The 23281-nt window shown below is 60.2% G+C and overlaps 1 protein-coding gene across 1 annotated transcript in view; it reads right to left on the bottom strand.

The window, feature by feature from the left end:
* The window catches only part of SLC9A3 (solute carrier family 9 member A3), a 40051-nt gene extending 20014 nt beyond the window's left edge, over positions 1 to 20037 (bottom strand). Inside the window, 1 exon segment of the mRNA XM_038583381.1 lies at positions 19712 to 20037. Within this exon segment, the coding sequence (XP_038439309.1) occupies positions 19712 to 19940 (229 nt within the window). The 5' untranslated portion in view covers positions 19941 to 20037.
* Positions 20038 to 23281: the final 3244 nt, after the last annotated feature.

Genomic DNA, 23281 nt, shown 5'->3' with positions numbered 1-23281 from the left:
CTCCCAACCCTTGTTGGCTTTACCTCCAAAAACAGAAGGGCCCAGCACAGGTGAGCCTGAACAGTAACGCAGAGCACCTCCTGGGGACCCTCAGTGCTGGGGCCGCCACTGGTGGCCTGTCCCGGAGCCTGAGCCACAAACACAGGGAAAGGCCAGGTGCCACCTGGGCGGCTGTGACCTTGGGAAGCAATTAGGTGGTGCAGCCTCACACCTCAAAATGGCCCTGTGTTTGCGGGGGAGAAGCCTAACCCTACAGGTCGGAAGGGCAGAGAACGTCTGGGCCTTTGGGGAGCCCGCTGGCTTTCCCTGCATGCCTTGCCAGGGGAGAGGGCAGCGGCCCCCACCCTGCTGTGCCCACCAGGGGCCCAGCTGCGGCTCCGCAGGCCACTCTGCAGGCCGCTCCGACTCCCAGCTCCTGGCATAAACTCCAGCTCAGGAAACATGAGGTGCTAATGCAGGTGGTGCAGGTGGTGCACACTCGCAGGACAGACAAGATGGAGCCCCAGGAACAGGAGAGAACCAAGTGGAAGTGCAGCGGGAAGGCGTAGACAGCAGCACGAGGAGGGAGGTGCGGGCCTTCCACCAGCAGGTCCACAGGCAATTGCTGAGGCCGGGAGGGTCACAGCTAATTAAGCACAGACGGCCTGGCTACAGGACGGTAAGGACAGGGAGAGCACATGCTTTTAGTTCTAATTACAAACACTCTGACGGATGTCGAAGGTCAGGAGGCGCCAGCCGGCCACCATTCCTGCAATGGTCGCTGGACAGGGCGGGTGCTGGAGGCTCGGGAAGGTCATTGTGGGTGGGGCTGGGTGCCCCCCAGGACATGCCTGGGTGCCCAGGGCCCAGGGTCAGGCCCTACGAGGCCACTGCCTCCAAGGATCTCCCAACAAAATTTAGCTGAGTCCACGCAAATGCAGCAGCACAGTAAATCCTTTGGTTTTACTTTAACGCGTACGAGCTTTGGTAAATTCCACGCGGCCTGACAGAGTCAGCAGATGGAGCAGCGGAACCCGTCCCCGAGAAGCCCGGGAGCACCTGGCACATGCAGGGGACCCGCTGCACTCGGGAGGACACGCAGGTCAGGGCCCCTCATGGTCACACAGACGCACACACGTCCTGTCCCAGGATGGGACTGCCTCTGAGCCCCCTCCCCACCACTTGTGAGGACAGGAGCTGACCTGCTCACTCTGATCTGTGCCCCAGCCCAAGGCAGGAGTTATAGTAAATGTGTCAGCTGCTGGCCCAGGCCAGGAGGTGGAGATATTCATAGTGTCCTCAAATACTGCCTAGCGACCTAGCTGAGCCCACACCTCCTGCCTGCGACGATGTTGTGGATGAGCGCTCAGAGGGTTGTCGGTGAGCTGGCCTGGCCGCTCCCCAGGGAAGGGCCTGCTTCCGGGAGCCTGAGGACAGCTCCCAGAGCAATGGAGCCCTTTCAGGACTGGCCCTTCTGCTCACAAACCACAAAACACTTTAAACATCGTATGCCTACAAAACTCAAGCACACTTTGTCAATTTTTTTTCTTTTTAAAGATTTTATTTATTTATTCATAGAGACAGAGAGAGAGGCATAGACACAGGCAGAGGGAGAAGCAGGCATCGTACAGAGAGCCTGACGTGGGACTCGATCCAGGGTCTCTGGGATCACGCCCTGGGCTGCAGGTGGCACTAAACCGCTGCGCCACTGGGGCTGCCCCACTTTGTCAATTTTTTAATTAAAAAAATGAAAATTGTTACTAGCTTCCGAGGAAGCATCATATTCTTTCATTCTGAGCCATCATGAGTAACAGAAGTGAGAACAGAAGGAAGGTGGGCCCTGGCCGGCTTCAAGCACTGGAGGGAGACCCAGAGCGGCGTTTGGATTTCAAACAAAACTGTCCTCCTGTGTTGAGAGGCGTCCACCCCAGAGGCTGTCCCTCGTAGGGCAGGTGGGGCAGTAACACCGCACACCGGGGGTCCTTGATAATCTCACATCTAAATACACACATTCCTAACAGCAAACAGTAAGTGTTGTCAAGCCGACCCACGAGTGAACGTCCAGGTGGATGGCGTGCCAGAGCCGAGCTGAGCCAGCGCCAGCAGGCCATCCCCACCAGTCCTCCTCTCTGAGCATCCTCCCCTCCTCAACCCTCCTGGCCAGGCGGCTTCTCAAGGCTCTGTGTGTAAACGATTATATACTTTAAGCTTTGCTTTCTTATGATTTGTGACTGGCTCTAACTTAAATGAAGATTTGAGAGCAGGATCTAGGACAATTATAAGTTTGAGGTGGGCACAGGTGGGGTAGCCCCATCGCACCAACCATCTGCGGGGATCGACCCCCCCTAACAAGCACTAACACGGTAGAGAGACAGGCACACTGGAGGGCTCCAGACCTTAAGGGATGGGGTGGCAATGGGTGAGTGCCCTGTTTCCCATTTCATTTGTGTTTTTCTGACTTCCCTGTTCTTTATGGCTTTTTCCAGCTGGAGTTGTGGAGTGCAGTTAAAACTCAGATAGAAACCTGTAGTCTGGGGCACCTGGGGGGCTCTGTCAGTGAAGCGTCTGCCTTCAGCTGAGGTTATGATCCTGGGGTCCTGGGATCGACTTCTGTGTTGGGGAGTGGGGGCTCCCTGCTCAGTGGGGACTCTGCTTCTCTCTGCCCCTGGTCGTGTGCATGCACACGCTCTCTCTCTCTCTTTCCCTCTTAAATAAATGAATAAATAAAATCTTAAAAAAAAAAAAAAAGCTAAAGGAACCCGTAGTCTTACAGGATGGAGAGAGCGGAGCACACAGAAGGCGATGCCTGCTGCAGCTGCACAGTGCAAGGCCAAATCCCACATCCTATGCATGAGCTCTTCCCAAATTCCTGGCTGGTCCCTGAATTACACACAAGAGAGGCAGATCCAAACCTCTTGTCATCACAGAGGAGACATCTTCAGAGTTTTGGGTCATTCCTGGTCAAGCGGCAATGCAGCAACAACCACCACAGAAATCCATGCTCTCCAGAGGAACATAGCAGAATACAGAGTCTCTACAGTGTATGAGCCACAGTGTTCTGGGAACAATCCGAAATTATATGAAGAAACAGGAAAATGGGACCCATATGTCAGTGAAGATCTCAAGATGATCCATACACTGGATTCTGTAGTCCAGGATACAAAGAGCTACTGTACCTACACTCAAGGATGTAAAGGAAAATATGTTTGTAATGAATTAAAAAATAGTAGATCTCAGTAGCAGAAAAGGAGTTAGCAATTTTTTTCTGAAAGAGCCAGATAGCAAATTATTTAGGCTGTGGGCTACCTAGCCTGCTCTGCAGCTACTCGGCTTTGCCACTGCATCACGAGAACAACCAGCACGTACATTAATGGATCAGCACAGCTGTGTTCCAAGAAAACTTTATTTACAAAAGCAGGTAGCTAGCCCACGGACTGTCTGTGACTCACAAAATAGAAGAAATCTAAAAGAATCAAATGAAAATTCTAGAATCGAAGAACTCAATATCTGAAATAAGAAATTCAACAGATAGGCTTAACAGCAGACAGAGATGAGAAAAAAGATAGTGAATGGGAAGTGAGATTGGTGGAAATAATCCAATCTAAGGAACAAAGATAAAAAAGATAGAAAGTGGACAGAACATCAGTGGTCAGTGGGACAGTGTTGAAAGGTCCAATATGTATGTAAATGGAGTCCCAGAGGTGAGTAGGGGGAGGATGGGGTGGAAAAATCGAGGAAGTAAGGGTTCCAAATGTCCCCAGTTTGGTGAAAGACATAAATTCCTAGGTTTGAGAAGTCCCTCAGATTGGATTTCTATTTGATTCCCATTCCCATTGATCAGTCTTCAAGTGACCTTGGAATAGGCCTGAGAAGAGCTGAGGGTCCAGGGCAAGCAGGTGCAGATGGGGGAAGGTCCCAGGAGGTCAGAGGTCAGAGGGGAGGGAGAGGGCTGCCCCCAAAGCCTGAGCAGAGCCCCCGAGTCAAGCCCATGGCACAGAGGGCAGCTGCGGGTGGAAGCTGCTGGTCAGCTCCCCAAGACCCTTTTTCACAAAACGGTGACTTGCATTCCAGCTGCGGTGGCAGCGGCACCTGTGTCCACCTGTGTGTCACATGGATCTTGGTGGCACCCCCAGCGCCCTGCCTCTGCTGAGGGTGTGGAAAGGGTGGTTGAAGGCTGGGACTTGGGGACTCTGCTTCCATGGAAGGAGCTGGAGGCAGGCAGGTGCCCAGGAGGTCAGACAATGCAGAAGAGGCCTCCTTCAGAGCCCACAGTGCTCCTGACCTGGCGGTCGGCTGGAGATGTGGAGACTGACCCCCATGTTCAAATGCGTTGGAAAATACATGGAAGCCAAGATACAAAGATGCTTCAGTCCGGGGTGGGGCTGGGGGGCTATGAGGGACCCTCAAGAGGCTACAAGGATTTTGTGAGCAGACTCTGTAGGGGAGCAAGTTCAGACCTTCTTGACCTTTACACTTCATGGGAAAATTCCAGTGAGGCCATTTTCTCTAAGGACATCTTTTGTGCAGATAACGTGTGGGCAATGGCCCAAGCGGTTGTAAACTGTGGCAGCGGCGTCCCTGCCGTCACCACTATCAGGGTGTTCCTAGCACCATTCCCCGAAGCAGGACTTTGTCATGGGCTGCTGCCCAGACACGCTGTGGCAGGAAGTGATGGGGACTATTGACTCTTGATATTGATGCAGCATTGCAAGAGGACAAAGGGCTCCCCAAGGTGGGAAGACCACGGGGTTGCCGCCAGCCCCGAGGGCCCGGCACAGATCCCACATCTTGAGAAGAGCCTGCTGGACCACTGGACCACCAGACGGACGTGGGCCATTCCTGGAGGTAGATGGCGCCACCAGGACAGCCTTTGTGGGGGTGGCTGCAGCACCCCTGGGTTCCTGTCATCCGCCCCAAACGCAGGAGGCTCAGGGCAAGGGCGCACCCTGCGGGTGGCCTGGCTGGGAGCTGCCCCAAGGCCTCCCCCGCTGCCAGGGGCTTTCACAAGCTATTATTATTTTATCCCTGTGGACTTGGCTTCCTTGTGACAAGAGGATAAACACAACCCTTCTGGAATGTTGTAAAATGAAAATCAGGTTCTCACAAGGAAGGTGGACTGTGGTTCTCCCCAGGCCCGATGAAAACAAAAGAGGGTAACGTCACTAAATTCCTATACGTTTAGTTTCCTGGCCGGAACAACGGGAAGGAGGGATATGAGGGTGCAGGACACGCCCCTCGTGGACATGGCATTCTACTCACACACACGTGGGCCCAGGTACAGCTGAGGGTGTCTCAGGCCTGAAACCCTCAGCTGACATGCAGAAGCACAGGAAGCAAGCGAGGGAAGGTAGAGGGGCCCCTGGCAGCATCGTCACCATGAGCAAGTCCATCTAGAGACCTGAAGACCTCTTCTCCATATGAGAGGTGAAGTGCTCAATAGAAGAGGTGAAAGGTGAAGTCACAGAGGTCTCTCTGGACACAGAGGAGAACGCAGGCGGGGACAGCGAGAAGGGCCCAGGGATGTTCAGAAGGCACGGTGGCGGCAGGGGGATGCGCTCATTATGAATGGCAGGGAGCATGGGGGAGGACAGGGAAGCGCCCCCACGAGGCCCAGACAGGGGCAGGTGTGTGGCCCTAATACCAACTCTGGAGGGACCGGGAGGGTCGTGACCTCCAGACCCATGCCAGAGGCCACTGGGCTGTGGTGACCTAGATGTCAGTGCTTGGCTGCATGGCCAGTCCGCAAAGTAACAGGGGAAAAGCCACCTGTGGCAGGGAAGGAACCATAGAGGTGCCCCCAGGACACAAGGCCTGCAATCCAGGGGAGAGGTGCCCGGTGTTCGGGGATGGGGAGGAGCACCGTGCTGGGCGCCCCAGACAGGAGAAGCCTGGGAACCCTCGAGACTGCCCTGCACAGCAGCCCGGAGCCTGAAGCTCGAGACAGGATCATTGAGATCCATGCAAAACTGCGTCAATGACAGCACTCACTGACTTCACATAACATAAAGGCTGTCCTGGAAATGGAAAATGGTCCCACATGATCTCACGGCTCCGGAGACAGTCCCTGTGGTCATAGCGTCCAGCCAGCACTGAAATTCGGGTGGAAAACCCCAGAACTTAGAGAGCATGCAGGTGGGGGCAGGGCGGGCTTTCTGTGTCGACCCTCTGGCCGGAGCCCCACAGCCCGCAAGCTCACAGTACGTCTCTCCCGCCTCGGGCACCCACGGGCATGGTCTTGGCCACAGAACCCAGCATGCCCGACACATGGCAGCGAGGCCAGGAGCACAGGGAGCAGGTGGGCCTCGAGGGCAGGGGCAGGGCCGCTCACAGACAACGGGATCCTCCATGCGGGAAATCCCATGTGTGATGAGAGAGCAGGGCTGCGGGACACACCGTCTACCCCTTCCCTACAAACCAGCAATGAAGGTTCGGAATCTAAAACACAAGGTCATTTATGTCATCACTATAAAAAAAACAAAAAAATTTTAAAACCCTTTAGTTACAAATCTAACAAAACAAGTACAGGACCCATATGAGGAACACATCACAGAAGACTTCTGTACATGGACAGATGCCCCACATGCATGGGTTGGAGGACTTGACTGGGTCACGCTGTCCATTCTTCCCGGCAGGACCCATGGACACAGGGCAATCCCAATAAAAATCCCAGCCGGTTATTTTATCATATGGAGACACGGGAGGCCCAGGATAGCTGGCCCAGCATCAGTGAGAACAACAAAGTGCAGGACCGACACCCCGGCTTCCAGATCCTACAGAAGCATGGGGACAGGGCAGCCCGGTGCTCCTGAAGGCACAGACCTACAGACAGACCCACGGACACACAGTCCCTGACCTTCAACATGGGGCAGAGGCAGCACAGCCGAGCCAAGACCACGTCTTCAACGAGGGGCGTCCACGTGCAGAGAAGTGAATCTGGACGCAGGCCCTACAGCCTCACGGAAACGACTCACAACGGGCCACACACCTCGCCATGAAATGCAAACCCATCGGTCTCCTGGAGGGTAGTGTAAGAGGACACCTAGAAGACTCTGGGGTCGGGGAGGACTTTTAGATGCGCCACCATGGACGGGTCCCTGAAGGAAGGAACTGGGAAGCTGGACCTCCCTGAACGTAAACACCTCTGCTCTCGGAACGACAGTGACAGCTCCCAAGCCACAGACGGGGAGGAAATATCTGCTAAAGACACGTATGCTGAAGGATCTGTATCCCGAATACACGAGGAACTCAAACTCCAGTAAGAAAACAAACTACTCACTTGAAAACTGGGCCCAAAATCTAAACAGACACGTAATCAAAGAAGATACGCAGGTGGGAAGTGAGCACACTGAAGGTGCGCAGTGCCAGCCGTAGTCAGGGAATGCAAATTAAAACAACACGGTGCCTCTGCACCTCTATCGGGACAATCAAAACCCAAACCCTGCCAACAGCTGATGCTGGCTGGGACGTGGCGCAGCAGGAACTCCGATGCTTTGCTGCTGGGAGTGCAACACGGTGCAGCCACGGGGGAGGAGAGTCTGGTGGTTTCCTGCAGACCTGCACAAACCCTAACCCACAGCCACACTCCTCGGCATTTACACCAAGGAAATGAGACCTGACGTCCACATGGGAGCCTGCGTATGCACGTTCAGAGCAGCTCTGTTTGTAACAGCCAGACCCTGGAGCAAGCAGGCCGTTCTCCAGGGCGTGATGGGTAAATGGACTCTGCGACCCACAGATGGAGTATCGTTCAGCCCTGAAAGGGGAGCTACCAAGACGGGAAAACACTGCAGGCTACTTAGGGGGAGACGTCAGTCTGAGAAGGCTGCGGTCTGGATCCTCACACAGCAGGACAGCTAGTCTACGACATTCCAGAAAAGGCAAAACTATGGAGGCAGGAAAGAGCCCCACGGCTGCCAGGGTCGGGGAGCGAGGTGGCGTGGGGCAGGCAGGGTACTTGATGCTGTAACGAGGGGCACATGTCCGCACACTTTGTGTGAACGCCCACGGTGCACCCAGATGTCAGCTACGGACGGAGTAAAATACTGGCATTGGCTCATCGATTGCGGCCCGTGTATCACAGCAACGCCAGACGGTAACAAGGTGGGGGCCGCAGGTGGGTACGCAGTGCTATCTGCTCACTTATTTTGTACGTTTACACCTTTCCTAAACACACAGCGTCTACTAATCTTTGAAGATCGGCATTGCCGAAGCTGTGCTGGGTGCGCCTCGGGGGTGACGTGGCCTCAAAGGTGACAGGTGGTGAGGCCAGGGACAGAAGGGACAGCACATCAAGGCTGAGGGGTGGGAGGTGGGCAGGCCAGGAAGCACGGCCATTTGCCCGTAGGGAGAACCCGGCGTGAACAGCCTGTGGCCTCATGCCGACCTGTCAGCGGTCTGTACTCCCCCTGCAAGGTTTCAGGGACATTTGTTGGGTGATCATGTGCGGGTGTAAGCACGTGTGACTGCAAGCTGTGCGAGCAAGCACATGTGGGCAGGACTGTGAGCACAGGCGGGGGAGGCGCCTGCCATCCTGAGCTCCAGGCCCACCTGTGGCTCCAGGTCCGAGCCCGGGTGAGATGCCTGCCCGCCCGCCCAGGGGGACAGCTGGGTGCTCCTTCGTGATGGGTCAGGATGGGCCTTCCTGAGGGACACGGTCTGCCTGTCAACCCGTGGCCACACGCCTCTGCCGGGATGCGGGTATCACACATCAGCCACCCCGCCCCATCCCCTCCCTGCTGGGACAGAGGCTCCCCAGACATTGCCTGACAGGTGCCCATCCCAGAACACGAGCCGCATGGGAGGCAACGATTCTAAGGTCTCCCTCAATGCTGTGACCCGCATGCCCTCGGCTGGGCACATACATGCCTCCACAGCACCCACACACATGCCCCATGGGCCCTGGTTGGCCGATCTCAGGGGCTCTGATGGGCAGGGCCGTCAGCTCCGGGTCAGGCTGCCTGAAGAGCACAGGCCCCCTGCTCCCTCTGACGAAGGCACAGACTGGCAGGATGCATCATAGTGACGTCCACAGGTAAGCACAGGGCCTGGCTCGGCTCTCCGGCCCTCTCCCTCTGTAGGCAGCCGCCCCCAGAACAGGCCTTGCAGGGCAGCGGCCTCCCTCCTGCTCTTCTCCGGGGAACGGACACGACTGTGTCCTGTCCAGTCTCCTCGGAGACTCTGGCTCTGTGTCGGCCACAGGCCGGAGGTGCCGTTCAGGGTCACAGGGCCATGCCAGCACCGGCTTGGGAAGTCACTCGGCTCTTCAGCGATAGGTTCACACTCAGTGCAGCGAGAGGTTCACACTCAGTTCACACTGCACACTTAGACTCAGCTTCAGATCACGAGAAAACCAGGACTGTAAACAGAGCCAGCTGGAGGGGCCCAGGTGGGGCCTGCAGGACGGGGATGTGCCGAGACAGATGCCCTTGTGCCCTGTTGCCACCGGAGGGAGCCACTGTGGGGAGGGGGTGGGAAGACCGTCCCAGGGCACTGCTTGGGGGTCAGCTTTCCCCACCGCGCACTGGCATGGCCTGGGGAGCCCATCCTCGTCCTCGGCGCCCACCTATGCCCATCCTGCATTGGCCGGTGCCTCCCGCGGGGAGTGTGATCCAGGGCGAGTGTGCGGCCAGGACACACTCCTCTCAGGCTTCCAGGGCCCAAAATGCAGAGTGCAGGGAAGGCTCATGCCAGCCGGGGGCTGAGGGCACCCCAGCCATCGAAATGTTCTCGGCATTATTGAGTTAATGAGTAAAGGGTTTGACAAGGGAGGCTGAATTCTCCACACCGGGGCCCTTCCCAGAAACTTAAAACTGCCTTCCTCTTCCAGTTTACCGCCGGAAAGGTTCAGGGGGAGGGGCCAGACTTACACCTGCCACCTGCCAGCAGAGGGTGACCATGTCCTGGAGGCCCTGTCCCACACCTGCGCCCCGACCCCTGCTCCGTTCGCTAATTATAGTTTTTAAATGGTAGTCGGCTGAACCCCCGCCCCTGCCCAACCCCAGTAGCCCTGAACTGGACATCGCCAGCAACAGCAGCCCAGGGGGAGGGAGGAACACTGTTTCCAGGAAGAAAAGGTAACCTGGTGGCCAAGGCTTGAGGCACGCCCGTCACAGGGTGGTCCCCCAGACCTGGCCCAATCTAGCTGAGGCCCCTGCAGTGACAGGCGGCACCCTGCAGGGTGAGGCTGTGGAACCATTCCCACTCCCAGGATAGCTGAGGCCCAGGAGGCCACAGGGAGCCGGCTGTGTGGTGCAGGGCCGCCGAGTCCCACTCCCCCACCCAACCCCCGACGTGGAAGGACCCGGGTCCCCACAGAACCAGGCAGGGAGGCCGGCTTCTCACCCTTGTCTGGGGACACATGCCTCAGCTCTTTCACGACTCTCCTGGCATTTTTGTTTTCACACAATATTGTTAGTTGACTTGCTGTCATGTCTGGGCACCGCGCAGGGTCACCACTGTGTCCACGGGTTGCCCACCAGGCACCTTTTGGGCCTTTGCATACCTGCAGCCATGTCCCTGCTGAGGAGGTCAGAGCAGCACAGAGGAGGGCAGCTAGCCACACATGTCCCTCAGGTGCAGCAACACACCCTGGCAGGGGCCCCATGTGGGTGGCCCTGGACAGTCCTAGAGTCCCATGGACTTGCACGTGGATGTGTGACATAGCCAGGTCCCAGGAGCCCGGCTGGGCAGTGGCTGCTTCCCTCTGCTTCCCACCCTGGGCACCCTTGGGCTGGGCCCCGGGCCCCAGCCTCACCCCCAGGAGCTCTGATTCAATTGTCTGGAGCCACCCCTGGGGTCGAGCTGGACCCAGCACCGTGGGTCTCACCAGGCTCCTCGGGGGCCCACGAGAGTCAGAGCAGATGCTGACCCCCTCCCGCCCCCCCAGGTACACGGGCAGCTGGTCCCCGTCTGGATCCTGAGCTGAAGGAGCAGGATGCAGGTGCAGCTGCCTCAGGCCGCAGGGAGGGCAGCCACTGTCCCAGGGTCTGGGGCAGTGGCCCAGACTCAGCCTCCATGAAGCAGTGGAGGGGCCGTGGCTGCCCTGACCCTGGGGGTGGACACACCTATCCCCAGGTCTGCCTGGGGAGGGGGTCCCGCCTGGCGGGGGGCAGTCTAGGGGGCCTGCTGGCTTCTCCAGTTGGAGAGGCCTCTGTGACCCTGAAACACAGCTCCCGGGAGGCTGCCTCCAATGGGATGGCCAAGGTGTGGCCTCAGCCCCTCCACCTGGGAGCCCAGCTGCTCCTGTGGGGGTCAGACCGGGAGCCCCCACTTGTGAGTCTGTGTGCAGGACTGGACAGCCAGCATGGGGACAGTCCCTTGGACCTGTGCATGTGGACGGATGACAGGAACTCGAACATTCACCAAGTATCCCCTGGGCACCTGCCCCCCACCCCGTGCCCCCTGCGGTCCTCCTCCTGAGGTGTTGTCCTGCTCGGGCGGCGCCCCACTGGCTGGCTGAGCAAGAATTGCACCCCAGCACCCAGGGCTTCTAACTCCAAGGAGCCGAAGCCAGTGGTTTTCCACAAGCTGCCAGAAAAGCTGCCAGAAACAGGCATTTCCGGTCCCATTCTGCTTTTACAAGAAACCCTTCCCCAGCTGGGAGCTCACAACGTTGGACTTTAGCATGATAGCTCGGCAGGTGGTGAATTCACCGAGGCTTCCTGCCTGATTCACTCAGGAAGGGGAGAAGCAAGGCCCGGCCCTCCCCCACAGCTCTGCGCACCCCCCCAGGCTGGTGCCCGCCCCCACCCGACCTGCCAGGGCTTCCAGGATGCCTCCCCGGGCTGATGGCTGCCTTCAGGGCCACATCTGTGTCTGAAGCAGAGCCGGCCACTGGATGAGGGGAGCCGGGACAGGACTCAGCTCACCACCCCGTGCCCCTCCGCCCCCTCCGCCGGGAGTCCACACCTGCCTGCAGGCCCCAGCCCGCATGGTCAGCCCTCGCCACCCGCTGGGCCCCCGCCCCGTGCCTCCTCCTGGCCCCCTGCCCCAGCCCCTCTCACGCTGGCTGGCCTCCCTCCCACCGGGCTCACCTCAACCGTGCCCCACATGGGAAGCCTACACTCCGCTACAGTCTGACTCCTCCACCTGGACTCTGACCCCCTGTGTCCAGCAAACCATGGGGCTCTCGATTCCTTCTAGCACCGATGAATGAACCCTTGGGTTGTAGATGTGGACTCAAGACACAGCCAGCTCCAAGGAAAGGCAGCGTGAAGCCAAGCCCCAGGCCAGACCCCTGACCTAGGAGGGCATCTCGCAGGACCCAGAGAGTGGCCTGGATGCCACCCATCGTCACGGTCTCCTGGCGGGCCATGCGTGTCAGGCGGGACAGGCCTGGCAGCATGGGGGCTCCAGGTGGGGGTGGCCCCGTGCACTCAGCCTCTTGGCCTCTCACCTGCTGGATCCTGTGCCCTTGGGTGCCCTGGCGACGCCCTTCAGGGCTCAGAGATCTCATTTCCCGGACATTCAGAGGGGAAGGCTTTGACTTTCCAGGTGACCTTAATCTCTGATTAGACCCTGGAGCGCATATGGACTAAACACCTCAGGGAAGCAGCCTATGAAAGGAGCAGGATGATGCCAGCATTACGATGCTCCTGGGGAAGGCTCAGCTCCCAGGGTGGCAGGTCTGAGCCACCCTCATCCTCTGATGTGGGCTTGTCCGTCTCGCTGGAGCCATGCACACCTCCTCCCAGAAGCCTCCTTGTGACCCTCATGACTGGTTGCCTTCCTGGCCCCTCTGACCTCCCTTCTACCCCTCCCCTGGCTGACTTCCCCCACCGCTGCTCCTCAGACACACACACACATACACACACACCTTGGTGCCTTTGCACAGGCTGATCCACTCCTGAAAACGGCCCCTTCCCCTCTGCCTGCCCCATTTGCTGTTCTGTGGAGCACACAATGCCATTGGTCCTGTGGCGTGGTCTCATCTGTCTGTCCCCCAGGATCTGGCACTGTTGGGGTCTGGGCTGCGTGGTGCTTGTGCATGAGCCCTCAAGTGGGGAGCACTCCTCCAGCAGCCAGAGTTGCAGCTGCTCAACATCAAATGTTTCGCGGCTGCACTGAGGAAGGAAATCGGGCCAGTCATGCCCCTGAATGCCGGGGCTGTGCTCAGGGTACTGATTGCCCGGGCTCCACAGAGGCAGGCAGACAAAGGCAAGTGTGCGTGGCCTGACTGGGTGGATCTGTGGTGCCCTGCTCCGGAAGGCATGACCAGGATTTCGGCTGTCGGGGGATTTCTGCTGGCGAGGGTGAGCGCAGCTGGTCCTGGGGACACAGCCACCCCGGTGAGCAGTGGGGTGCAGGGCTCCCAGGAGGCTGTGTGAATTATTGGGAAATAATTCAGGGATGGAACGTCTCCCCAGGCCGACCTGGACGGCTGGGGTGAAGCTGCGGATGGGAAGCTGGCCTTGAGCAGTGCACTCATACTCCCCCACCATCCACACAGGTGTGCGAGAGCGGTGCCAGCAGCAGGGTGCTGGCATGGATGGCAAGCACGACCTGCACACAGTGGCCCCTCAGCTCCCAGGGCTCACCTAGTGGAACCAGAGAACCAGGATCCCAGGAGCAGGGGTGGGCTCACAGGGTGGGGTGGAGTCTGGGCTCCCCAGGAATCTGGGGAGGCCACACAAGGCAGGGCCATAGCCAGCGTGGGAGTCACCCTGCATCCATGGGTCCCTACCCCCCACTCCCCTGCACCCACTGCTCAGGGCCTCTATTGCCCCACACACACAGCCCAGAGGGCCCAGGAGCTCAGCATCCCCCAGCCTTGCAGGCCCTGCGGGCAGGTCTGGGGTGAGCAGGAGCCACTGAGCCCTGGGCCCACTCAGCACCCCTTCTCCCTGCCTGAACAGAGACAGGAGACAGAAGACAAAGGTATGAAGGAGAGATAGGAACGGGGATGAGAGATAAGTCAGGTCAGGAAGGACAGGACAAGGTGCAGGCACAGGGTGGGGGCAGAGATCCGCCCAGTAGAGCACCCAGGCTGCCTCAAAGGTCTGCTCCGTGCAGAGAACAGACACCCTAGCTGTGCCCCGGGACCCAAGCAGGAAACTGCCCCCCGGGCTATGCCATGCTGCCCAAAGCAAGCTCCTGAGACCTGGAGACGCACACCCAGTGCCTGAGAGCAGCCAGCAGCTGGACCTGGTGCTGGGGCCCTGCACACAGCCACGTAGAGCCAAGGCCCTTCTCCAAGGGAGGCCGAGAGCCCACGCTGGGGCAGGGCAGGCGGCAGACAGCAGCGGAGGGACCTTGCAGCCCCGTCCCTCTTACGGCCAGTGCCACCCCTCCAGGTAAAACTCACCACTAGGAGGGCTCTGGACACCACACACCGGTCACCGGGGGAACATGCATGCTGGGAGCCCTAACTTCAAGCCCACCCAAGCTTCAGACCCCAGCTCTGGGCCTGGCAGGTGTGGCAGGAAGTGTTTCCTCCAACCCAGGGGGACAGAGAAGAACCTAGAGCCCCTCCTTGAGGGGCAGGTGTGTGTGTCCTGACACATCTGTCTGGAGGTCAGGTGGGGGCTGAGCTGGGCCAGGCCGGGAAGGCAGACACAGGTCACAGGCACCCGCACAGCACGGTGCTGTCCCCGAGCTGACCTGGGTTGCGACCCGCAGGGCGGCGTGGGGCCTTGAGGCCCACAGGACAACCTGTCCACTTGCAGGAAGTTGGCTGAGGCAGAGCCTCCCGGGCAGGACAGGAGGCTATCAGCGCTTCCCAACCTTTGCCCCACTTCCCTCTGGATATTTCAGGGTGATACCTTAGCTCCAAATGCCCATGGATTGTTTTACAGCCTGAGGCTAATTCCCCTATGAACCTGTCCGAAAAGTGAGACTTTACACCTTCCACATGGTAGAGGCTCTTGGGAGGACCCTTGGTTCCTCGGATGATGGGTCTTGACTCCTGGCCCAGTGACTGCCTCTGTCCTGCCAGGGCTGGGGTCCACTAGGGCCCACTGACTCATCTACCCCAGGGAGGATGGGTGGGACCCACTGGGGACTCCTGCTGCTCACACTGTCCTGTGAGGTCATCCTGTCCAGATACCCTCAGGCATCCTTTGAAGGGAGTAAGGAACATTCGGTGGAGGCAGGCAGGGGGCAGGATGGGCAGTGCCCAGGGACCCATGCAAGGAGCAGGAAAGGGGTGAGGCTCAGCACCAGAGGCTCCTTGTCCTAAGACCAGAGCACATGATGGAAAAACCAAAGGCCTCTGTTCTTCACACCAGGAGGTAAGTGCCTCACATGGCTTCCCCCACGCCCTGGCAACACCTGGGGCAGACACCGGCCCCCACGGCTGTACCTGAGAGCACAGCTCCCAGGTGCCCTGGGTAGCACTGTGGAGGGGGTGCTGCAGTGCCCACAGATGTCCCAGGCCCCCCGCAGCCCTGAGGCTGGAGAGGCTGGACCATGCGCCAGCACGGAAAGGCTTGACAGGAAAGGACCTCCACACAGATGCACCGTGCAGGTTCCCAAGGCTATATTCCTGCCCTGTTGCTCCTGCAGGTGACTCCAGCCCCCTGGGCTCTCTTCCCCCGAGAGAGGGGTGAAGAGGGAGGTGTCGAGCCAAAGGGGAGGGCTTGTAAAGCCCCAGGGCACCAGGGGAAGGGCCTGAGGGTCAGAGGACATGGGGAGCAGGAGACACCTTCTCACCAGCACCCCTGAGCCTCTGGCCTGAGGCTCCACGTCCCCATGAGCTCCACGTCCAGGGCCTGTCCCCAAACTGGGTGTCTGACCAGCCCACCCACCCTGACACTGCCCCTCCCCTGGGCCTCTGCCATTGCAGCCCATTCTGGCCAGGGGCACACCAGGACCCAGACCCTCCCCTCACTGTCCACCTCTCACCCTGGACCCACTGGGACATCAGCTGAACACCTGAGCCATGTCTGTCCCCTGAACCCTCGCCCCCCAACCAAGATGCCTAGGAATAAATGGACCCTGTCAACCCAGAAGTACCCCATCCAGGGTCCCCCTGCTGCCCCTCCTGCCCATTCTCCGCCCTACAATCAAGGCAGGAGTCTGAGAGCCCAGGTCTGCTCATGTCCCTCCCCTTCGTGCCACCCTGGCTAGGGAGCAAAGTCCTACAGGGTCTGTGGTTGTGCTGCTTTGGCCTCCGGTGGCCTCCCTCTGGTCTCACCTCTGGCCTCCAACATTCGAACCTCCCTCTTCCTGCAGAAGCACCTTTCCTGGTAACCCTGCCAACTCCAGAGTTCCGTCCCCAGGAGCTGCTTGGATCCCCACCCCCAGGTGGGCCCTCCACCCCGTGCCCTGTGGCCTCACGACCTCCACACGGCCAGTGCTGCCAGCCCAGCCTTCACTCCCCGAGGAAGGTTTGAGGAGAGAAAGCGCCGCTTGGTCCGAGGCCCAAAGGGAGCCTGGTGGGGGCAGCTGTAGACTTGGGGGCCACCAGGGGTCCAGAGCAAGGAAGTACCCCACCCAGGGACAGAGCCCAGCCCACTGCAGGGACCCTCACCCCCCGGCCCAGCAGGCACCACCTGTGTAGGGGTTCCTGCTTCTCCTTCTGAATCCCTGAAGGGTAGAGCAACAGGCAGGGGCCCCTGGAGGCCAAATGCTTCCAATGAGTCCTTCACTGAGCTGCAGACGCAGGGCTTTAGGGGCTGGGGGTCCCTGGGCTCACCAGCCACACTTCTCACCAGTGCAAAGGCGCTGCTTCCAGCAGAGCTTCCAGGCGTGAACTCAGGACTCCTGGGCCCAGTCACTGGTGGCTGTGACCCTGCCCCCTGGCCTTTCTCTGTCCCAAGCCACATGAGGTGAGAAGCTGGCTTAAAACATTTGTGGGTATGATTGCTTTGTCCCAGGGTCCCCAGTGTCTCGGCATCTCGTTGCCCAGCAAGGTGACACATGGCTGGAAGGAATCTGAGCTCTGCAGCCTGAGGGGCATGTGAGCTAAAGCCAACACTTGAAACCACTGGGAAGAACCTGGCCAGTGCTTGGAAATAGACGGAAACCCTCTGTTCCTGTGCCTTGAGACTGAAATACCTGACCATCTTACACGATGAGAGGGGTCAAAGAGCTTCACGAGCACGAACCCTGGACTGCGGGGTCAAGGAGGAAGCACACCAGGACCCAAGCCCTCCCCTCATTTGTGCAAAAACTGGACACACCACCATGAGGCCTCCAGGCTTGACCAGAAGCAGGCAAAGGTGGCTGTGAGTGCTCTGTGGGGTTTGGGAGAAGGGGTGCACAGGGAGGGGTCTGGGAGCCAGGGCAGGAAGGGGGGAGAAGCCACAGGGCAGAGGCTGTCCTACCTCCAGGCAGGGAGGGGGCCAGGCATTGGGGAGCCCCTGGGGGGAACCCCTGACCAGGCTAGATCTGGCTCTCCAGGGCCCGGAATGATGGGTGAGGGGAGCTCCAGGACCTGGAATGATGGGTGAGGGGAGCTCCAGCTCCCCGAGTCTGGTCCAGAGCGCAGAGGGCGGGCAGACCACTGAGATGAGGTGAGTACTTCCTTCTAACGCTTGGTCTGTGGGGCTGAACATGAGCAGGTGGGTCTGGCTTATTTGCGAAGGTTTGGTTTGGTCTTTGAGCTCTAGGAGGCTGAGAGATGGCAGGGGGTGGGGTGCCGAGGTGGGCGGAGGAGGGACAGCTGATGAGCAATGGGGAAAAGGCCAGAGTGAAGGAGGTGGGGGCCGCAAACGAAAGGGCAGAGGTGGGAGTCACCCAAGGCCCATAGTGAGCCAGCAGGAGGACCTTGGGGACCCAGGCAGGGCCAGGGCAGGGTGTGGCCCAGAGCAGGAGGGCACTGAAGCTGTAGCTGGTCAGCCCCAAGGGTCTTCCCTCAGGGTCCTTTTCATGGGGTCTTGAGGACCGCCAAGGTCTCCCCCAAGCCTTGACCTTCAAGGGGAGTCAGCAATCCCAGATGACAGCAATGGAGTGAGGATGTGGTGCTCAGACGACGCTTTTTAAATTAACATGGGTAGGAAAATGAATTCTGGGCTTGCCCTGACCATGAAACAGAGCCGGCTGCAGCGGGTGGCCACCCACCTTGGAGAAGGTGCCCTGAGACAAAGTCCACCTGTGCTGGAGACTTGCAGGGCTATGGCTCTTCCTAGGAGAGCAGCACTGGGGCCAGGCAAATCCTCGGATCAGCCTTCCCGCAGTCTGTCCCCTCGGGACCTCCCGGCCACAGGGAGCCCAGCAGCCACCGCTGGAATGCGAGGCCAGGCTCCAGGTCTGGACGCCGGGGCTGTACTAGGAGAAGCCCAGCTTGCCAAGAAAGCACATATCTGCTTTACACGAGGGTGCTCCGCATCCCAGGGTTGGAACCCCAGAGTGTCACGGCCCCCTCACCCTGCCCATAGCATCCCTATGGTGCCTGCACAGCAGACAGCGGGCGGCAGAGGACAGCTGGCTGTTCCTGGGGGAGGTGGGCAATGTGAGTGTTGGGAAAGCCCAGGTTGGAGCTGGCCCCATCTAGAAGATGACCGGTACAAAGTGCCAGTGTCAGCCCCCCGTCCCGCCCTCGGCGGAGGTGTTCGGAAGAGACCTCGTGTGGGTGCTGGAGTCTTACTCCTAGTCTCGCAAAACCCTGGAAAGCCCAGTGTGGGATAGAGTGAGCATGACACCCGGCATTCGGGGCCAGGTGAGCAAGGAGACCTGCAGAGAGATGCAGGGGGCCTTCGAGACCCAGAAAGCAGAACCCAGAGGGCCCTCCAGGGAGGCGGTCAGCATAAGCAGGACACAGAGCAGGTGGTGTTGAAGGGAGCACGGCTCACCAGGCACTGCCAGCGTCCCAGGCACCCCAAAACTCGGGCTCACAGTTCTCTAGTAGGCTGCCCGGAGCATGACCCTGCTATCCTGCTGAAAACAGCAGAGCCCAAGGCCCCAGGAGGGCCCCTCCGCCTTGCCGAGTCCCTCCCCTTCCCTGGGGGTATCCTCAGGCCCCCTCCCTTGCGGTCCCCCAGCCTCCACCTAGTCAGTGGTGCAGGCCATCCTCAGTGCACCACCTCCAGGAAGCCCCTCCTGGTGGACCAACACGTTGAAACCTTGGACCTCAGAAGCTGTTAGAAAGCTGACCTTCCCATCACCTTGCCCGGGAGTTACCTGCAGTCCCCACTTTGCTGGCTCACTGAAGCAAGTTAAGAGAAATCAGACAGACCAGGACTTTTAAAAGAGAAACATCGTCAATGGAAAAATTGCTCCTATAAATAGGATTTTACTGGGTTTAATCTCGAGTGGCACCGCTGTCTTTCAGCACTGGGGGCCAAATATCACCGCGGCGCTTGCGGGCCGCCGCCTGCTGTGTCTGTCCGCACCGGGCAGCCCCCACCAGCCCCCACCAGCCCCCGGACAGGAAAGGGGCCCGGGGCGCGCAGAGCAGCGGCGGCCCCGAGGTCTGCAGGCCTGGAGGCGGCAGAGGGCGGCGGGGACGCGAAACCCGGGAGCCTGGCGCGCTCCTGGCCGGGATCGGGAACCCGGCGGCCCGCACGGCTGCTCCGGGCCCGGCCAGGCTCGCAGCCCGCGCCTCGCCCCGCCCGACCCGAAGGCCTGGCCCTTGGGGCTCACAGGGGCGCTCCGAGCGCGGGCAGCTCCCGCGGGACGGATTAGAGCGCGCAGCGGCGCAGACCCCGGGCAGGGCGGACGCCGACGCGGACGCAGGGCTCTGCGCCCCGGGGCGCAGGCGGGGGCGCGGGCGGGGGCGCGCAGACCCCAGAGCCGGCCGGGGCACGTCGCCGCGGGCTGGGACCTGAAGCCCCAACGAGCCGAGGCTTCTTACCGATCTTGGCCAAGCTGGCCACGAGGATCCACAGGGCGATGATGTACGGTTCCTGGACATGGTGCCATTTGAAGGTGACCACCTGGAAGCCCTGGCTCTCCCCGTGCGCGCTGCCAGGCTGCTCCTCGAAGGCCCGCGCCCTCGGCAGCACGCCGAGCACCAGCAGCGGCACCAGCAGCAGCGCCAGCTGCAGTCCCCGGCTGCAGCCCGGAGCCCCGCGCCCCGACATCGCCGCCGCCGCTCAGCACCCCGTGCGGACGCTCATGCCGCGTGGGTCCTGCTGCGCCAGGCGGGACGCGCTGCGCCGGAGCCGTCGGACCCTGGGGACCCGCGTCAGGCGGCGCCCAGCGCACTCGGAGCGAGGGCGGCTGGCCCGGTCCCCGCCCGCCGGTGGCCTTTAATCCGGCGGCCCCCTCCCGCCCCGGGGCGGGGCCTTCCCGCCCCCGCGGCGCGCACGCGAGCGCGGACACCGTCGCACGCTCTCGGCACGCCCGCCAGGCCTGCACACGCCCACCCCGGCCGCCGGGTCGCCCTGACCTCACCTCCGTACGCGCGCGCTCAGCCCCCTGCGCGTCCCTCTCCGCCCCTCCCGCCCGCCAGCGCCCCCCTCCCGCCCTGCGCTGGAGCCTGGGCTGGAGGGCGTCGGCCGGGGCGCAACCGCCTGCTTAGGGCGTGGGTCGCGCGCCGGGACCCTTGGCCGAGGGCGGCGGGGGGGGGGGGGGCTCCGGGTGCCTCGGGCGCCCCTCGGCGGCGGCGTCCGCTCCGCGCCCCGGATGCCGGGCGGCTGCGGGTGCTCAGGCCCCAGACGCTGCCTCTGCACTAACACAGGATGGGGCTTGCGGACCCGCGCTAGAGGCGGGGGCCAGAGGGGCCAGAGGGGCCAGGCCGCAGCACACGTGCATTTCACAACACGGTGGATCCACTTGTCAGAAACCGGGTTCTCTCCCTCCAAACCAGTGCTGGGGCAGGATCCGAGGCATCCTGCCCTGGCTGCCGCGCGGCGGCCACAACTCCTGTGAGGCACCGTCCACCCCTGACCTTGCAGCCAACTGCGAGGGTGCAGCCCGAATGCTCTTTCTACCTGAGGGCTTGGCCTCCAATGAAATCCAAGCAGGGTGTCCCCCTTAAGGCCTCCTGCCCGCTGTCACCTATGATGGCTCACCTGGGAGGGGATTCCACGAGGCAACCCCCTCCTCCCTCCCCAGCCCTCGCTGCAGCCCCAGCACCAGGTGGCTCCATCTGCCAGTGGTCCTGCCCCGAGTCTAGGACGCACACGTGCCTCCTCTGCTTCTTGTCTCTAGTCTCTCGGGATTCCTGTCCTCTCTGCCTTCAAAATGCAAAGGGAGCCCAGTCACTGCTCAGCAGGCCAGCCACCACTGGCTGCCGCAAGGGCCTCGTGACTGTGCAGTCTCTTGTCCTGTCCACTCTTCCCGTTGAGCCTCCAGGTCAGAGGGCATGCCCAGTGCCCCCATGACTCAGGACCCCTCTGACCCCCAAGTTGCCCTCCTGGGGAGCCTGGCTGCTGCACCCCTTCTCCTTCCCGAGGTCCTTGTCCCATGGCAATGTCTCAGCTCACAGTTGTGACATCTGAGCCCCCTCCCTCCTGGCTGTGTTTTTCCCTGTCTTCCCACCTGCAGTCCACTCGATTTGACCAGTGATTGCCCTGTCCGTGGGAACGTCTATTCTGTGAGTTCCACAAAGCCTGCACAGCTTATCCCTGCACCCCCTTCCTGAAATGGCACCTGGTGTACAGGGATGCTGGAACATGCAGGAGAAATTGGTTGGGGTGGATGGCCAGAGGGGCAGGTGGCAGGTGGGTGGATGGCCAGGTGGAAGCATCTTCTAGTATCAGAGGGTATGTGAGGGTCCCAGGAGGCCTAAGCTGGACGGTGCTGAGCTGGACGCCTGGGGAGTTTCCTGCTAAAGAGAGGTGGTCATCAGTTGTGTAGTGGAGATAAAGGACATTTAAGTCATGCCCAACTGGGTGAATTGTCAGGATGGCTGAGCACTGAATGTCTGCTTGACCTCTTGGGAGGGTGCTGCAGAGGGCTTCGGTCCTCATTGCATGTCCTCTGAGGACTGTCCAGATGCAAGGGCCTCTGTGATGGCCCAGTGACTCTAAACACAGTGTCTGGCAGTTGGAGGAGGTGACTGGCTGCCAGTGGCCTTGTGTGGGGGCCATAGAGACTGTGGAGTCACCTCGTGTCTGTGTTTCTCTCCCCAGCACCCTCCTTAGCCTCCTGTCTCAGAGATGGTGCCAGCTGGACAAGAGGGGTCACCTCTGGCCCAGACACACTTCTCTGTTCTTTCTCATGGTCCTTGAGTGAAGCCTTTAGGGAGAATGTCCTCCTTGAGGCTGGTGCCCTCGCCTTCCCCAAGAAGGCCAAGTGCCCACCAGAACGGTGCGTGCTATCATGCCCAAAGACCCTCTGGTCACTATGCGCTCTGAGGTTTTCACCACATTTCTTGTGGGAGGGGCTGCATCTGAGACCCAGGAAGTATTCAAAGGGCAGGCTAGCTGAGCATCGTCATGTGGACTTGTGGATTCAGTGCAAATGCTTCTGCTGGTGAGTGGCCAACAGATGCTGTGCTGCAGGAGTGGCTGGGAGACGCCCAAGGACAAGGCAAAGGGATGCCCAATGCAGAGTCAGAAGGAAGCAAGGCCCTGGAATGGGGTGGACTTGTAGGGCCACATGGCAGGATCGTGGGCATTTGAAGGATGAGTGTATCTGGGTTCCAGGTTCCCGGGAAGCCCTGGGCTACATGGTGCCCAGGCCTAAGCACGGCCTCAGACAAGTGCAGGTCAGCTCTGGGGAGCAGAGTGTGTGCGCCTCCAGACAGCCACCCCTGGCTGCTGGCACCACCCCCAACCCACGTCTCCATTGGACAGGGCAGTCCCTGGCCCTTCTGCCTCCGACTAACTTGTGATTTCAGACAGGGCTGCAGCACCCTGGCACTCCAGGCCTTCCATCCACATCAGGGAGAACTATGAATGGCACCCCTCAAAGTTGTACTGTGTATGACCCATACAACTGTGAGGCCAACAGGGGGGCCTGGGGTGTGCGTGTGGGGTGTCTGGGGATGTGTTCTCAGGACCCTGCCTGTGTATGACACTCTGATGACTGCCGGGTGCACCACTGCCATGGGGCAGGCATGAGCCCCAGATGCCGCTCCTCCTGCCCCCCCACCTCTCTCCAGGGGCCTGGATCACCTATAGGTTTGCTGGCACATGGACTGTCCTAGCCTGCTTGGGCTGCCAGAACAAAGTGCCCCACGATGGGGGCTTAAGCAACAGAAGCCTGTTTCCCTCACGGCTCTGGAGGCTGGAAGTTCTTAGTCAAGTCCTGGCTTGGGGCGGGGGCTGTGTCCTCAGGGGTCTGTCCTCAGAGCACAGGAGGACGGCAGGGACAGGGAGAGTGCTCATCTTCTTCTTATAAGGCTACCCTGTTCGACTGGCCCCGCTCATGGCCTCACCTAATCCAAATTCCCTCCTGGAGACATTGTCTCCAGACCCCATCACAGTGGTGCTCAGGACTTTAACTTATGGGTTTGGGGGGGACACTGTTCAGT

The sequence above is a fragment of the Canis lupus genome, chromosome 34, assembly GCF_011100685.1.
Source record: "Canis lupus familiaris isolate Mischka breed German Shepherd chromosome 34, alternate assembly UU_Cfam_GSD_1.0, whole genome shotgun sequence".
NCBI lineage: Eukaryota > Metazoa > Chordata > Mammalia > Carnivora > Canidae > Canis > Canis lupus.
The sequence above is the reverse complement of the archived record's forward strand: the minus strand, read 5'-3'. Positions and strand labels throughout refer to the sequence as shown.